This window comes from Pinus tabuliformis, chromosome 1_2 (genome assembly GCF_031772625.1).
Source record: "Pinus tabuliformis cultivar Carrire ecotype Pingquan chromosome 1_2, CPIR1, whole genome shotgun sequence".
Taxonomy (NCBI): Eukaryota; Viridiplantae; Streptophyta; class Pinopsida; order Pinales; family Pinaceae; genus Pinus; species Pinus tabuliformis.
This window is the reverse complement of record NC_142298.1, coordinates 152,117,791-152,134,637: the sequence shown is the minus strand read 5'-3', so window position 1 is coordinate 152,134,637 and position 16,847 is coordinate 152,117,791. Positions and strand designations below refer to the sequence as shown.

The following is a 16,847-nucleotide window of genomic DNA, read 5'->3' as shown; positions in this document are numbered from 1 at the left end:
CGTGTTATCTTGTAAGTGAACCTTTGTTGATTAAATATTTTCTCTATGTCTAATGTATGTAATAATGTTGAATCTAGGCTTGCAAATTGTGCCCTAATTTATTGAAGATTTATTGAATTGTTATCTAGGTGATCTATTGCATGCATTACTCATACATAGCATGTGAAAGAATGTCCTAGTGGTGAACTCTTGGTAGCTTTCCCATGAAAACTTTATTATCCATTACATAGGTAATTGTTGAAATTGTGGTGCTAGGGCATCAAAATTTCAGCCTCCTTATAAGCTTGTTGGTTGATCTATCACATCATAGAATCCACCCTCCCAATGATCTCGACTGTGACTCTCCTTGTGGATGATCAATTTAACTTTTAATTCATTAATTCATCCTCTCTTTTGCCCTAATTCGGCCCCTTCAAAGCCAAGTGAGATAAATAGGGCTTGGAGCAAATCCCTAGGCAAGGTATGTTTGTGGGATTGGAGAGCCTAAACATCAAGGGGATAGTATTTGCCACAAAATATACCCTTTTGGTGGCTATCCATTTCAAACTTGTCCATAAATTTTCTTGCCCTAGTTGTTTTCCCTAAGAGGGAACCCTAATCTAGTTTTGCTTCAACTTAGGGGCTTCTTTTAAGGTTTCATGAGCCTCGGACTTGCTAGTATACATTGTCGGAAACCTTTTCTCCAAGTCTTGACCTTTGGTTACAGCAACACTCAACCCATCAATCAAACCCTAGGTCTTGTGCGTCACCAAATAGGCCTCTACCAAGAGAGCGAATTGCCTCCTATTGGAGCCTTCAACCTAAATTGTGTCTTCCTTGTAGAAAGTCTTATTGTGTCACCTTGTACCCTAACCTTAGAACATCCATTAGGTGACCTTCTATAATGTTCCCAAAATAATTCTATGTAAATTACTCCACAAAATTCAGATTCATTTCTTGGACAAGTTTCAACAAACAGTTGATGTGCTAACTTGACAAACAATTAAAGACTCCCTTCAGCCAAACACTTCAGAGATTTCGTCAAACATTTTAGATGCAAATAAACAGTTGACAATGACTGGTATTGTGGGACAAAAAGCAACTTTATTTAGGCTGATTCTTCAACGAATTATGCGCAGAATTTTAAAGAGGAACCTGGAACTTGCTCAACTGACAAGAAGGCAATTAATTTCTTTAAACCACTGCTAGTACAATGCCTGGAGATCCACTTCAGCAATACTGGGTTAATTCTGCCTCCTGGACAATATAATTCAGCCTTCAATAAAGTCCGCTTCAGCACTTATTAGGCCTCCAATATGGTCTGTTTCAGCACTCGAGATCAACTGACATACCAACTGGAATGATGAAAACCTTCAGCACCGGGAATCTGCTCCATTAATTTTCTGATGTTAAACTGCCTGGAAAATACACTCTAGCAATCTGAATCAGCTTGGCCTCCTGGGAGATTAAATTTGATCTTAAAATGAGATTGCTCCAGTGCTAATATACTCGAAGGGTGACATCCTTCAGCTCCACTTTCCTTGTGCGAACTAGGCCCAGAATGTAGCGAGGAATTCAGCCTTGTTGGTGATGAAATCAATCTTCAGAATTCGGCCTTTCAGAGGGGTTGTTCCAGCTCCTTAATATCTTAATTTCAAAGCTCCACGTACACTTCAGAAAGGTGCTCTCCGCCTCTTATGAAGATCTTGATCCCCTGCACACAAACCTGATTAGATTATCAAAAGAATCTCTCTGAAATATCCAACTAGGGTAGCATAGGGAATCCACCGAAATTGGCAAGGTGCTAGCTAGGGTGGCAAGATTGTCTACCGAAACTAGCTGAGGGTCTCGCCTGAAACCCTCTTGTGGGAACTCGCTTGAGTTCAAACCCAAAACACAATGAGAAATTATCCAGAATAGAATGAACAGTCATTGAGCTCCACCCTCCTTTTATAATTTTTTGTTGAGCCTTCCCCAAGCTTCTAGATCTTCTTTTTTCTATATTATTTTATTGGTGGGGGCCATTCTCCACTAAGTGACTTTTGCCGCCATGTTTAAGAAAATAATATTTTCTGCCCTTTCCTAATAAAATAAAATTTTGCCGCCATTGTCTAATAAAAAAATATTTTCCCTCTTATATCAAAATTGGGCAAATTCCTTGGTAGCTTCTGCATTCAAAAATCAGGGATATTACACCTTCTCACATACCAAGACTCCTCCAGGTGAAAATCCGTAAAGAGCAAGGGGTTTTGGCTGTGGTGACAATGGGCTACTACCCACTGTTGTCCCTTTGTCTAGTGTTACCCTAGCTGAGTGTCCCCTCCTCAGACCTGCTAGTTTTTGCGGCAACAGAGACAAAATATGCAAAGTCTCTATGTAGTTCATTTTTAGTGTTTGGGGTGCTAGCATTTAGGGTTTGGGTATAATTTTTAAAAGATATTCCTTCAAAACTGCATCGCGGTGAAGATGAGGTCAACTTAGCTGAGTTGGACTGATTTGTTACCAAACTGGTCCCCAAACCAAGTAGAAAGCTGCATTACCTTGGTTTCAACTCAACTGAGTTCAAGTCTGAGTTGGCTGAGTTTAAAATCACAGAGTCCACCCCATGCTAATAAAATTAAGAAAGTTCAAAAACACCCTAGTCACTCCTGCCCTTTCCTATTTGGTCTACCTACTCTCTACCTTCTACTAAAACCTATTCAAACTCACCATTTGCTATTAATTTTTTGCTAGTGTTAGAAAATCTTTTGTTGTTAGGCATTCATTTGGACCTGAAAACTCACATTTGAGGATGACTTTCTGAATTTTCCCATGAATCATGATATTATCATAGTATTTCTTTCATGCCTTTACTTTTCATTGTTCAACTGAGAATTTTTTAGTTTAAAATTTGAAAGTCTCGTTAGTAATTTAGGATATTTCTATATATTTTCTGCAGGGTCCCATACATTCTGTAGCCCTGAAATTTGGGGGAGGATCTCCACATGAACTCAGTACATGTAGCCACGTATTGGAAACGTTGTGTAATATCACTTACAACCCATTTAATTCTAATTGAAGAATTGGTGAGATTTTTGAAGATACTCATACTCATAGTAAGGCTGCTGCAATTCAGAGCATGTAGAGTTCAATTACCGAGCCAGTACACTTGGAGCCATACCTGTTTTTTGGAGTATAACTAGCATCCTCTACAAGGATATTAAATAGAAAGATAAAAGCCTTTGATTATGTCCTTAATTAATAACTCAGAACTGGCAAATCCTTTGCTTAGCTAGATTTCCCTTGACACTATCGGCTCCTAAGAGCTGTTACACTTTGGAATGAATGTTTAATTTTCCAAAAACAATAACTAAGATCTAATTTCAAGTGTTTCATAAATAATTGCAGCTCACGTTTTCTGAATTTTGAATGTCTATAATACATATTGAGAGAACAGTCAAAACAGGAACAACTTCTGAAACAATTAAAGTTAAATTTGCAAACTTATCAAATTACAGAGTAATCTAAAAGTCCAGGATCAGTGAAAGAATATAGCAACAAGTGCTAAATTAAATCATGTTTGCATCAAACCCTATAGTAGGAAGATTTAACCAGAAATAAGACACACCTCACACCAGCATCTACCATTTCATCAAAAACTGCTTGTGCTGACTCTTCTCTCCTTGCCTTTGCATATGTACTAATCAGTCGTGTATAACTGATTACATCAGGTCGAAATCCAGCATGTTGCAACTGTGAAATAAAGATAGTCCCTTATTCATTATGTGCTATTGGAGAAAAAAGGAAGAAATCTCATCCCAAAGGTTTTACACCCAAAAGCCTAGCATATGTGACCCATTGAAAAGAATGATTCGTCATCCATATTATTAAATGCAAAGAATGTTTTAGCTCCCAACTACAAAAGAAAGCTCAAGTAGCAAACATGCAATGTTCAGTTCCAAAATTGTAAACAGCCTAACCTGTTATATATTTCTTTGTAATTCTCAAAGGGCTTTTATTTTTCCTTCTTTTCTCTTAAATTATGAAGGAAATTTTTCATAATTATAGTGAATGTGTACAACCAGGTATCAAATTTTTTATCTTACTCTCAGTATTAATTTTTTTTGGTAAAATTGTGTAAAGCGTTTTGCATACTGCAAATAAATTTGTTTTCAATATTAACTAGTTGTCTTAGTCAATTTTGTAAACCACTGCCAAGAAAGCATATCAAAGATGAAGTCCCACTCAATCCTGTCATTGGCATTCGAAAAGCCAATCTTCAGACTGTTGAAAAGTGTATATAGGTTCGGTCTTCATATTTGTACTTGTATCAATATGTATTTCATGCAAAAACAAAAAGAAGAAAAAGAAATTTATATTATTATTTCGTTAGCCCAGCATGTTCTTCATCCTTCTACGATTTGTTGAGTCAAAATTTTGTAATTGAGTCAGTCCTATTTGGATTTCTTGTAAAGAGAAAAGGGAAAAATAATTTTTGTCCTCCACAAGACCAATTTGGCCCTCCTGATGGACAAGTCAGCCTGCCCAAAAGGCATGACCCTTCGCATAGCCAAACTATATATCGGCACCTGTTCTCCTTGATTTTGGCAAGCAATTCATTGATGTTCTGTGGCAAGATATGCAAGTTCTCTGTGGCAAGGATATGCGAGTTTTCTGGAGCAGGATATGAAAGTTTTCTGTAGCATAGAATCTGGAAAAGATGCGAGTTCTTCTAAAACACATAATCTCGAAAAGATGCAAATTCCTGAGACTGAAAAGATGCGAGTTCCCGAAGCTAGAATTCTGTGAAAATATTCGAATTACTGAGGCTATTTCTGTGGTGAGTGGCAAGCTAAGGAAGGACTGTAATGACTGTGATATACAAGTCATCAAAGAATTATAATGTCTGTGAAATACGAGCTACAAGAAGGAAGAGTATCTCTGTGGGACATGTTGTTGCCCAAATTGTACACCTCAAATGCGACAACGACTCAGAGCGGGGGTTGTCATTTTGATCCCCACCCTCTCCGTTCTAGTTGTCTCCCTATAGCAAGCTATGGGGGGTAGTCCCTATGAAATGTGAAGATGGGAGACTTGTTGGCAACCAACAAGTCTGGGAGACACAACTGAATGACCTAGCAACCTGGTTGAATTAGCAAGTTAAGTGATTTGATTAGATTTATTATGAAGACGAGTGCCTTGAATGGAGTCAACTACTTGCTTAAAACAAATTATTACCAAGTTACCAGACGAATAGTTGTTGCTTGAGGATGCTCCACTATCCTATATGAAATGCAAATTTTACAAACTAGGTGAGATGCAAAATCTTGGTAAATTTTAGATTATATGCCTATTCTAAGTGTGTCTTCTCTTTTAATTGTTTTGAAACTAGTCTCTAGAGTAAGTTGTGAGAGAGAAGCCAACGTGAAGCAGGCTAGGGCCTAGTTAACGATACCTCCCCTTAGGTTCTAACCACTTGATGCCTTTGGCGCTGTAGAGACTATGGCTTTGACAACTGCAAGGTCACCGTGTTAACCACTAAAGATGTGCTAAACTCCTCAAGCTAGATGAGAAAGGTGGGTCTATGTTTTTATCAACCAAGTTTATGCTTGGAAGTAAATTTATTAATGCAAGATACTAATCCTAGTATGCAAGTGCAAGAGATGGATGAGTGCTCTTAAGGTGGATCACTTAATTACTTAAGTATTTAATTATAAAGATCTTCAATGAACAATGAAATCCTTAAATAGTAGACAATCTCAACCACAAGAGAAAGTGCTTAAACCCAATGGTGCCTGAAAATGTGACAAGAAAAGATTTATGCTTCTTAACAGAATTAGCAATTTTCAAGATAGTAACCAATTAGATATACAAGAGAGAAAATTAGATTTCTTATCACAATTATGATTACAATAGCATCTACAAGAGATATCCAATTCACCAATGAGCAATGTATCTTATTATCCAAGAATGATCATAGCATTGAGATCACAATGTCACTTAAAGCAATTTCATCAAAATTACTGATTAAGTTAGAGCACTTATGTGTATAAATGCAAGAGTGAAAATAGGTGTCAATAACCAAATTTCAAGTCCAAAATCACTTCAACCACAAATGGTTATGAATTGCAAGAGCCTATTAGCCAATTTTAGAGACTTATATGTGATTTATTAACACTGCAACCTTGTATTCAGAGGTCTACAATTTTATATCACAAGTCAAAAGACAATGTCCAATGCCCAAAATAAGCTAGAAAAGTTATGCATTCAACTTTCCAAAGATTATCAATGATCATGACACTGCTTAGGAGTTATAGATCAGACTTATTATGTCCAGATCAGACCTCAAAATGATGCATATCGGACTTGAAACAACTTAGAAGATTAGTGATTCAGTCTTTAATGAAACCACAAGGTGTCAAATTTTCAATGCCCAAATGGCTCTAATGATTAGCTAATTTAATTGAGTGATTTTCAAGTGATTTTTAGTCAATGAATTAATTTGAGTTATGTGACTGCATAAAATGGTTGTAGCAAAACAGAGGAGGAAAATAAAGGGAAGAGAGGCAAACCAAGAGGCCTAGAGGCCTAGTTGAGGGCTAGATTGATTTCCAATAAGCTTGGCTACTTGCAACCACAATGGTAGCTCTAATATTGCTGCAAAACCACAATGTTAGTCCACTAAAATAATATCAAAATCTGAAATGACTGAATACAAAGCTAGGGCAAAGGCTAGAAGGCTAGGAAACCCCAAGACTAGGGCTAGAAATGGCAAATGAGAAGCTAGAAGGGCTGAACAAGGGCATAAATGAAGAGAATGAGGGCAAGGAATGCCACGGTAAGGGCAAGTAATCCTTTAGAGGCTGGCGTCAAGCTCTATAGGGCTGACGCAAGGCAAGGGAAGGCCCCTTAGGCATTGCGGCTAGGGTTTAAGGGAGGTCGAGGGCTCTAAAAGTAGCCCAAGGTTGCGGCCAAGCTGGAAGAGAGGGGTCAAAGCCCTAGAAGGGGTAGATGGTTTCCCTAGAGGGGGGCCGCAAACCTTTAGAGGCCATGGCCAGCCCTAAAAGGGCTACAGCCAAGAGAAAGAGGGTTGAGGACCCTAGGAGGCCACCAGGCCTCACGGCCAGGCCAAAGAGGGAAAATGGCTAGGCCAAGGGCTTCAAAAAAATTTCAGAAACCTGAAAACAAAATTTTATCCATGAATTTGTTGCCAAAACGCAGGATGTTGGGCATGGAGGATGAATGGAGGCTAGATCTTGTCTTCCTAGGCCTAGATCTACCTCAAAACCCTAGCAAAATCTCTTGATCAACTTTAAACTCACTTTCACAAATAAATCAAAAAATGCCCAAAACCCCAAATATATATACAAAATGTAAAACCCCAAGTGCCACAAAACAAATGAGTTAGAAATAATTTACAAATTTATTTCCAAATGTACAATGCTTGCAAATTAAAAAAATTGGAGAAATATTTTTTGGGTGATAGCAGTGGATGAAGATACTTTTCGAAAAAAATGAATATTGTCCAAAACCCTTTTGCAAGATCAAAATACCATATAGAAATCTTAGAGCCCAAACATAGTCAGCGCTTCCCCACAGTCTATGAACTTGGAGCCCAAGGGCCAGTGTACCTGCAAATCTCTTAAATTTTTTCTCAAGTAGAACTGTTAGATCTTATGGTGAATTAGATCATCTAAGATTACAAAAAAAAAATACCAATAGAATGCTCTTATCACCGACAAATGAAATAACAAGTTCATAGAAATTTTAGCACAATATAGGAAAGCACATAACTAGCATGTACCAAAGATCAATGGAAGAAAAACACCATGAACTGAACTCCAAAGTCTTTCTATTATGATATAGAAATGTTCCTAGCAGAGCAATGGCTCAATACCATCTTTACAAAATTTTACATCAATCAAAGATATCCATAGAAGCAAAACAACTTCTATTTATAGAGAAATCCCTCCAAGTGGGAAATAACGGCTAGTTGGCTTGATTCCCGTCAAAATAATCTCAACCGTTGAAAATAGCTTCATGATCTTTTAATCTCCACTGTCGAAATTTTAATTTTGAGAAAAATTTTGAACTTTTATCAAATCCCATTTTTAATTAATCCAAAAATTAATATTTTGGATTAATTTCCTCAAAAATTTGACTTTGACTTAACCACCAAGGTCCAAGGGCTCAATTTTTCATAAAATATCCATTTTTGCCTTGGTGGGGGACCTCTAAAAATTGGCTTTCCTTGAAGCCACGAATTTTTTATTATGTTCCACTTGGAGAGAAATTAATTTCTCTATAAATATTTTTTAACTCAAACTAATTAATTTCTTGGCTTAGGATTTAATTTGATTTTGCTAAAAATAATAATTGACTGACACTAGAGGGGATTAATAATTTTTTCCACCCTCAAATATTTTAACCATGGTGTTTAAGTGTGAGGGACCATACACTAAAATATGTTTACATCAAGATATTACAATTAATTCAACCCTCAAATGGGGAATACACCTTTACATATATATATATTATAGACCCTCATGACATTACCCAATTCTGCGACACAATATGATCTAGTATAGACTGAGTGGTTTGTAATAAAATAATTTAGCCAAATGTGCTTAAATTATTCCCAAAAACACTTTTACAAAGACTCAATATAACACTAGGACTCTGTAATCTCCCTTATCAGAGATATCCCTCAAACACAAGCAAACTCCAACCAGAGAAATAACAGTAATGCAACATACAATAATGTATACATGGAATATAAGCAGATACTCGAGAAATGCAGAGAGAAATGCTAAGCCATTTTATTATATTGAGCAATGGAAAGAGTACAAGAGGTGATCAGAGATATAGCACCTCGACTTGCACAAGGCAAGTGAAGAAATACACTCAAAATGGTAAGGCAATGGCCTCTCTCTGAACTGCATCCAAACTACTGGAGAACTGTTGTGCTACTGCTACTGCAGGAATCAAATGAGGATTTGGTGTTGTTCCCCTCCTCAGAAAATGCTGAAACTCTGGAATCAGCCTCTGCTCAATAAACCCAGAAAAGCCAAGAAAGCTTTTCTAAAATAGATGACCCACGAAAATCACCACCTTGAGGATCTACGCTATCCCTCAAGGCTCTGCGCTGCTCTTGAAGAGAATCCTCCAAAACTCTACCCAAAATTCTGCCAAAATCCTCCAATATGCAAGGGTTGGTCCCCTGCTCAATCTCCAGGCTCAAATCCACCACAAAATCCCAATCCGAAGCTCCTACCAAAAGAACTGCATCCTCCCCTCTCAAGTTTGCGCAGTCATCAAAATACTCAACTCCTCCTCAACTCCAGAAATCGCTCCTCCTGCAAAATACTAATGAAACTACCTTTCCCGAGCAAGCACTCGAAGTCCCCTGGGGCTAAGGGTGAGATCTCCGAACGGAGACACTCGATGCACTAAACAGTGCTGCAGACAGGCTAAACAGCCAGCGTGCTCTAAGTCGAAGTGACTAGCTCAAATGCAACATAATCGAATGATCCAAAATGAGGAGGCTCCTCTCTCCTTTATAGCGTTGGCCTCTCTCAAAACCCTAAGGCCCACCTCCTCCAACGTAACCTCTCTCTTGCCACGTGTTCCTTCTCCATCTATGAAGTCCCTCCAAGTGTCTACGTGGGCCCCTTCTCTACGTGGTCCTTGGACCCCCTTGGCTCCCCTTTTAAGTTACAACGTTGTGCTACTAGGGAGTGACTTTATTCATAAAGTGAGTTATGTCCCCCTTTCCTCACCTTTTTATTTATAAATATCTATAGAAGGCAAAATTGAGCAAAATCGAATATTCCAATTAGCCATGGCTAATTAGAAAGATTATAGTCTCCCCCGACAAAATGTTGCTTGTCCTCAAGCAACTGAAGTGATGGATGCTGCAAAATTTTCTCACTCTCCCAAGTGGCATCCTCATCCAGTAAATTCTTCCACCTCACCAAGAGTTCCCGGACCGTCCTGCTCCGTAGCTGCCTCTCCCTGGTATCAATAATAGCCTCTGGCTACAACACCAAATGCCCCTCACCATCCGTGGGTGGTAGCTCATCTGTCACTATCACCTGCTGCCCCAATGCCTTCTTCAGGCATGATACATAAAAAACGTTATGAATCTTGCTGCCTTGGGGCAGCTCCAATTCATACGCAACCTGTCCAATCCTGCATATCACCCTGTATGGCCCATAAAAGCAGGGCTTGAGCTTATCAACTCCCTTCTTCTTCAGTGACGACTGTTGGTATGGCTGTAATTGTAGGTAGACCAAGTCCCCTACCTCAAATTGTCTCTCCACCCAACCCCTGTCAGCATACAGCTTCTGCTAGTTCTGCGCTGTAGCCATATTATCCTTGAGAGCTCGGAGGATATCCTGACTCTCTTGGATCCAAATCTTGGCTCTCGGAGCCTTGCTAGCACCAAACATCACGTCAGCAAAAGATAAAGGATGATATCCATACAAAGCATAGAATGGTGACATACCAATGGACATGTGATGTGTAGTGTTGTAGCAGTACTCCCCCAGATGCAGCCACTTCAACCATGCTCGCTGCTGCCCACTGACATAGTTACGCAAGTAGCCCTCCAGCCACTTGTTAACTATCTCTGTCTGCCCGTCCATCTGTGGGTGATAACTAGTACTCGGTGTCAACTCCGTCCCCACCAACCAGAAAAGCTCCTGCCAAAACCCGCCCATGAAACGGCTGTCCCTGTCACTGATGATGGTCTTAGGAAGACCATGTAGCCTAAAGACCTCTTTGAAGAACAGCTCGGCCACCTGCGTTGCTGTGTAGTGTGCGGATATGGCGAAAAAGTGTGCGTACTTTGTCAGTTGATCAATGACGACAAAGATACAATCCTTGCCCTGCACCATGGGCAACCCTGTGATGAAGTCCATCGAAATACTCTCCCATTTCCCCTCCGGAATGGGAAGAGGCTGCAATAATCCTGCGGGATGGCTCATCTCCCCCTTGTTCCTCTGGCAAATATCGCACTCCCGGATATGCTGGAGTACATCCTCCTTGAGGCCCTTCCATGAGAACCTCTCTCTAATGGCCCTGTAGGTTTTGGTAAACTGCTGATGGTCGGCCAATGGTGAATCATGTGATGCCTGAAGTATCTTCTTCTTGAGCCGAGATCCCTCAGTCAAGAAGATCCGGTCCCTATAGTACATGATTTCATTGACCACCCTGTACTTGTCATCCGCCACCTGCCCATCCAGAACCTCAAATGCAAACCTGTCCTTGAGTACTCTACTAAGAGTCGAGCCCTCCAGTCTGTGTCCAAGCTCATAAAAGACAACGTGGCTAGTCTACATGAAAGGGCATCTGCTACCACGTTGTTCTTACCCTTGACATACTCAATGTCAAAGTCATACGCTTGGATCTTACTGATCCACTTCTGCTGCCTCTCCTGTAGTTGTTTCTGCTCCAAAAAGAACCTGAGGCTGTTGTGATTAGTCCTCACCCTGAACCTGTCACCCAGTAAACACTACCGGAATTTGGCCAATGCATGCATAATGGCCAGCATCTCCTTGTTGTATATAGAATACAACCTCTCATGCGGAAGGAGCTTCCGGCTCTCAAAGGCTATAGGGTGACCTCCCTACATCAACACTGTGTCGATCCCCTCTCCCGAAGCATCACACTCCAAAACAAATGGCTGCGAAAAATCTGGCAATACAAACACTGGGCAACTGCTCATAACCTCCTTGAGCCTGTCAAAGGCTCACTACGCTGTATCCGACCAACTGAATGCCCCGTTCCTCGTCAGATCTATCAGGGGGGCAACAAGCTGTGAGAAACTCTTGACGAAATTCCGGTAGTAAGTACAAATGCCAATGAATCCCCGAAGTTCCGTCACGTTCCTCGGCTCTGGCCAATCTCTGATGGCCCTGATCTTCTCCTCGTGGACTCTCACTCCGTCCACCCCTATGATTTTTCCTAAGTACAACATCTCCGTCAACCCAAACTCACACTTGGAGAGCCTGGCATAGAGCTGCTGCTCCTCCAAGATGCGCAACACTGTCTCAATGTGCTGGAGATGCTCCTCCCAAGTCCTGCTGTAAATGAGAATATTATCAAAGAACACCAACACAAACTTCCTCAAGTGACTGCAGAAGATGTGATTCATGCAGGACTAGAATGTAGCTGGGGCATTGGTTAGCCCGAAGGGCATCACCAAAAACTCAAAGTGCCCATAGTGACATCTGAAGGCGGTCTTGGGAATGTCCTGCTCCCTCACGCGAATCTGATGGTACCCAGATCTCAAATCAATCTTTGAGAAGAACCATGCTCCTCTCAACTCATCCATCAACTCATCGATCCTGGGTATGGGGTAACTGTTCTTCAGGGTCTTCTTGTTCAGGGTCCTGTAGTCAATGCACATCCTCCTTCTTCTTCACCAACACCATGGAAGAAGCAAAAGGACTCGTGCTTGGCCGAATGTGCCCAAGAGCCAGCAACTCCTGATAGGCCTTGGGATGCCTATAGGGGGTAGTAATCACTGCCTGTATGCCCTGCTCAAGCTCAATGGTGTGCTCAAACCCCCGGTCCAGTGGCTGTCCCGACGAAATCTCCCCAAACACTGTGGCATACTGGTCAAGGATGGACTGTATCTCTGGGTGCATCGTCTGCCCTGTAGTCCCTGCCTCTGATGCACGCAGCTCCACTGCCCACTCTACGTCTCCCTTCTGTAAGACTGCCTCCATCCGATGAGCCGAAATAGTCTGAGGCAGATATGTGTGCTGTCCCCGTATCTTCTCATGCCTCCCTGTCTTCTCATCATCCCACTCCATCTCTAGGGCCTTCCAATCTATCGTGACCTTCCCTAGAGTGATAAGCCACTGAACACCCAGTATCATGTTAGTGTTCGGAATATCGACTACGAAAAAGTGGTCAGTCAATGTGTAGGTGCCCATCATGACTGATAACTCTGGAACATAACAAGCACACACCATGGTCTGATCTCCTGGGACCAAAACTGAAAAGTCATCGAAGCTCTCTGTCTGTATACCTCTCCGCTCAACCATCTATGCATCGATGAAGTTGTGGGTTGCCCCACTGTCAACCAACACTGATACTCGCTGGCCACGTACTGTCCCCCGTACGCGCAACGTCAAATACTTGGGAACTCCTTGCAATGCTGCAAGGGCCCCTCTGGTAGGTGCAAAAGCTGCACCACCTGCTGTTGGTGGTGGAGGTGGCAAAGGATCCTGCGCGGCATGACTATCTCCTACCTCCACATCATCCTCCTCATCCTCTTCCCCGCTGTTCTCGGAGAAGACCTCAATAAAATGTGCTTTGCCAGCAGCACATCTATGTCCCGGTGCCCACGACTTCTGATGGGTAAAGCACAACCGCTTCTTCTTCAACTCCCTCCTGGCATCATCATCAATCTATGCTCGTCCTGGATTCCCCTTTGGAGGCGGAATCCTCACATCCTTCCCCTTAGGCAGGAAAGTCTGTCTCTGGGGGTAAGGTGTCCGGGTCCTGGGTAAGGCATCCTGTAAGTCCCGGGTCCTACTAATAACATCCTGGAGTGTGGCCGGTCTAGTGGATCTGACTAGACCCCGAAGTGGCTTTGCTAACCCCTCAACAAACATGTAGATCCTCCGTGCCGTGGATAGATCTGCCACCATCACTGAAACCCTCAAGAAATCTGCAATGTAGGTCTCTGGGTTCCCTGTCTGTTTGAGCCTCGTCAGCTCAACAAAGTGTTGTTCCGAATCCCTCTGATCAAAACTCTCTATCAGTGTCCTGGTGAACTCGGCATATGTCGTCATTATGGAGTGTCCGAGTGTAACCAACCCATGGAACCACCAGTCCTGGGCCTCACCATCCAAATGTAATGTCGCCACCTTGATGGCCTCTGTCTTCGACATCTGGTTAAGTTGGAAATAGATGTCTAGCTTCTCCACCCAAGACTTTGTCGAACTGTTTGATGAGCCATCAAACATAGGCAAGTGGAATCTACTAGCTGTGCGGTGGGTGTCTCCATCATGATAATGCCGGTATCCTCTGTGATGGTCGCGGGGTCTACTATCCCGCTGGAGCTGAACAAAGTCTCTAAATGAGAGAGCATCCTTGAACTCCTGCCCATAGGCCTGGTACTCTGCAAAATAATCGCCCATATGACTGGGCTCTGCGTCCTACTGGGCTCCTGCCCCCGTCTCTGCTCCTAGGAAAGTGGGCATGGTATAGCGTGTAGGGGCATGCGAGGCCATCTGCTGAGTGGCACCCTACTCTAGCAAATGGTGGGATGTACTCGATCCCTCACCAACCTGGAAAACCCGTGGGTTCTCACACTGTCTAGCCTCCACCGCCGTGAATCTCTGCCCCATCACCTCGATCTGCCTCGACAGATCCTGCACTGATTTGAGGAGCATGTCCACAAATCTCTTCCCGTCCTCGTATGCCATCGGATCCTCCTGCTCTGCGTCCACCACAGGCTCCTCCTATTCTGTGTTCACCACAGGCTCCTCCTGTTCTGTGTCCTCCATCCAAACACAATCTCCCTCTCCATAGGTGTTCTCCAACCTACGCCCAATATCTTTGTATTTCCTACCTCTGTAACAGATGTAGGGCTTCTCCCCCGATATCATAGATTGCTAGCTCCATACGCTGAGCCAGATCTATGCTCTGATACCACTGTAATATCCCTTATCAAAGATATCCCTCAAACACAAGCAAACTCCAACCAGAGAAATAACAGTAATGCAACATACAATAATGTATACATGGAATATAAGCAGATACTCAAGAAATGCAGAGAGAAATGCTAAGCCATTTTATTATACTGAGTAATGGAAAGAGTACAAGAGGTGATCAGAAAGATAGCACCTCAACTTGCACAAGGCAAGTGAAGAAATACACTCAGAATGGTAAGGAAATGGCCTCTCTCTGAACTGCATCCAAACTACCGGAGAACTGCTGTGCTGCTGCTACTGCTGGAATCAAATGAGGATTTGGGGTTGTTCCCCTCCTCAGAAAATGCTGAAACTCTGGAATCAGTCTCTGCTCAATAAACCCAGAAAAGCCCAGAAAGCTTTTCTAAAATAGCTAACCCCCGAAAATCACCCCTTGAGGATATACGCTATCCCTCAAGGCTCTGCGCTGCTCCTAAAGAGAATCCTCCAAAACTCTACTCGAAATTCTACCAAAATCCTCCAATATGCAAGGGCTGGTCCCCTGCTCAATCTCCAAGCTCAAATCCACCACAAAATCCCAATCTGGAGCTCCTACCAAAAGAACTGCGTCCTCCACTCTCAAGACTGCGCAGTCATCAAAATACTCAACTCCAGAAATCGCTCCTCCTGCAAAATACTGATGAAACTACCTTGCCCGAGCAGGCACTCGAAGTCCCCCGGGGCTAAGGCTGAGATCTCCTAACGGAGACACTCGATGCACTAAATAGTGTTGTAGACAGGCTAAACAACCAGCGTACTCTAAGTCGAAGTGACTAGCTCAAATGCAACATAATCGAATGATCCAAAATGAGGAGGCTCCTCTCTCCTTTATAGCGTTGGCCTCTCTCAAAACCCTAAGGCCCACCTCCTCCAACGTAACCTCTCTTGCCACGTGTTCCTTCTCCATCTGTGCAGTCCCTCCAAGTGTCTACGTGGGCCCCTTCTCTACGTGGTCCTTGGGCCCCCTTGGCTCCCCTTTTAAGTTACAATGTTGTGCTACTAGGAAGTGACTTTATTCATAAAGTGAATTATGTCCCCCTTTCCTCACCTTTTTATTTATAAATATCTATAGAAGGCAAAATTGAGCAAAATCAAATATTCCAATTAGCCATGGCTAATTAGGAATATTACAGACTCACCTAAGACTTTGTCAAGGAATTCCACCCTAACTTTGGGGTTTAAGCTAAAAGAAAAACTCTGTCGATTATTAGTGTTTAGAAACACATAATTCAGGAAGGTTAAAAAACTTCCTAGGATGAAATTCTTTGCCAAAATCAGAGGCTTACCTAGGTGTCGTTACATAAATAAATAGTCATACTAACATCATTTACAATACAATTTGCAGAAATTGAGTTTATAATGATAAAATTGTTGGATGATGACTTTGAACTTTGAAAAAATATCTTCGTGTCTTCGCATTCTGCTTCCTTGGACTGTTGACAAAGTGTGGTCAATAGGACAAAAAGGACAAGCTTTTGACAGATTGAGTTAATCACTTTGAGGTTAAAATATTACAGAGAATGGAGGGTTGACTTGGGGCAGTTGTGGAGCTATTGGTCTTGGTCTTGGGTCTTGGATATCTCACTTTGATATGATTTTATAAGAAGAGGAGATTTGTTTTGGGTTTCCCCCTTGTGGGGTTTTTTCCCAAACTTGATGCCTGTATCTTGTGTCTATTGTTCTCTTTGATCTTCATATTTTTTCATTTTGGTAATTGCTTGATGAAAAGAAGAATACAAATGTAATAATAATAAGCCAACAGTAATTATCAAAAGAAATCGTCACTTTTACTGGCCTATTGACTTCTAAACATGGTACTAGAGCTAAGGTGATGGAAAGGAAGTTTGAAGATCACTCTTGTTGGCATATCTCTACAAGATAGTTCGTTGAAGAAATAATGCAAGATCCCTATGGCATATATCCTGAATTAATATGAGTTTCTATGACGTCTATGATCTGAGTTAAGGCAAGTTTTTGTTGGAGGCTATATTGTTGGTCAATACAAGCTTTTGTGGTTCTATTTTGATCAGTATTGCGAAAATCGTTATTGGGAGTAAATCAGCGAGGGGAAAAAATTGGAAAAAATCGTAAAAATCGGGATAAAATCGGCAAAAAAAAAATGAAGATTCTTTCCCAAAAAATCGCATTTTTTTCAAAAAATCGGGATTAAATCCCGAT

At 41.7% G+C, this 16,847-nt stretch overlaps 1 protein-coding gene across 1 annotated transcript in view; it reads right to left on the bottom strand.

Moving 5' to 3' along the window:
- The window catches only part of LOC149204961 (pentatricopeptide repeat-containing protein At3g59040-like), a 278,602-nt gene that overhangs the window by 49,778 nt on the left and 211,977 nt on the right, over positions 1-16,847 (bottom strand). The window contains exon 5 of the mRNA XM_089394852.1: positions 3,587-3,711. Coding sequence (XP_089250978.1) covers positions 3,587-3,711 — 125 coding nt within the window. The remainder of the gene's footprint in view (positions 1-3,586; positions 3,712-16,847) is intronic.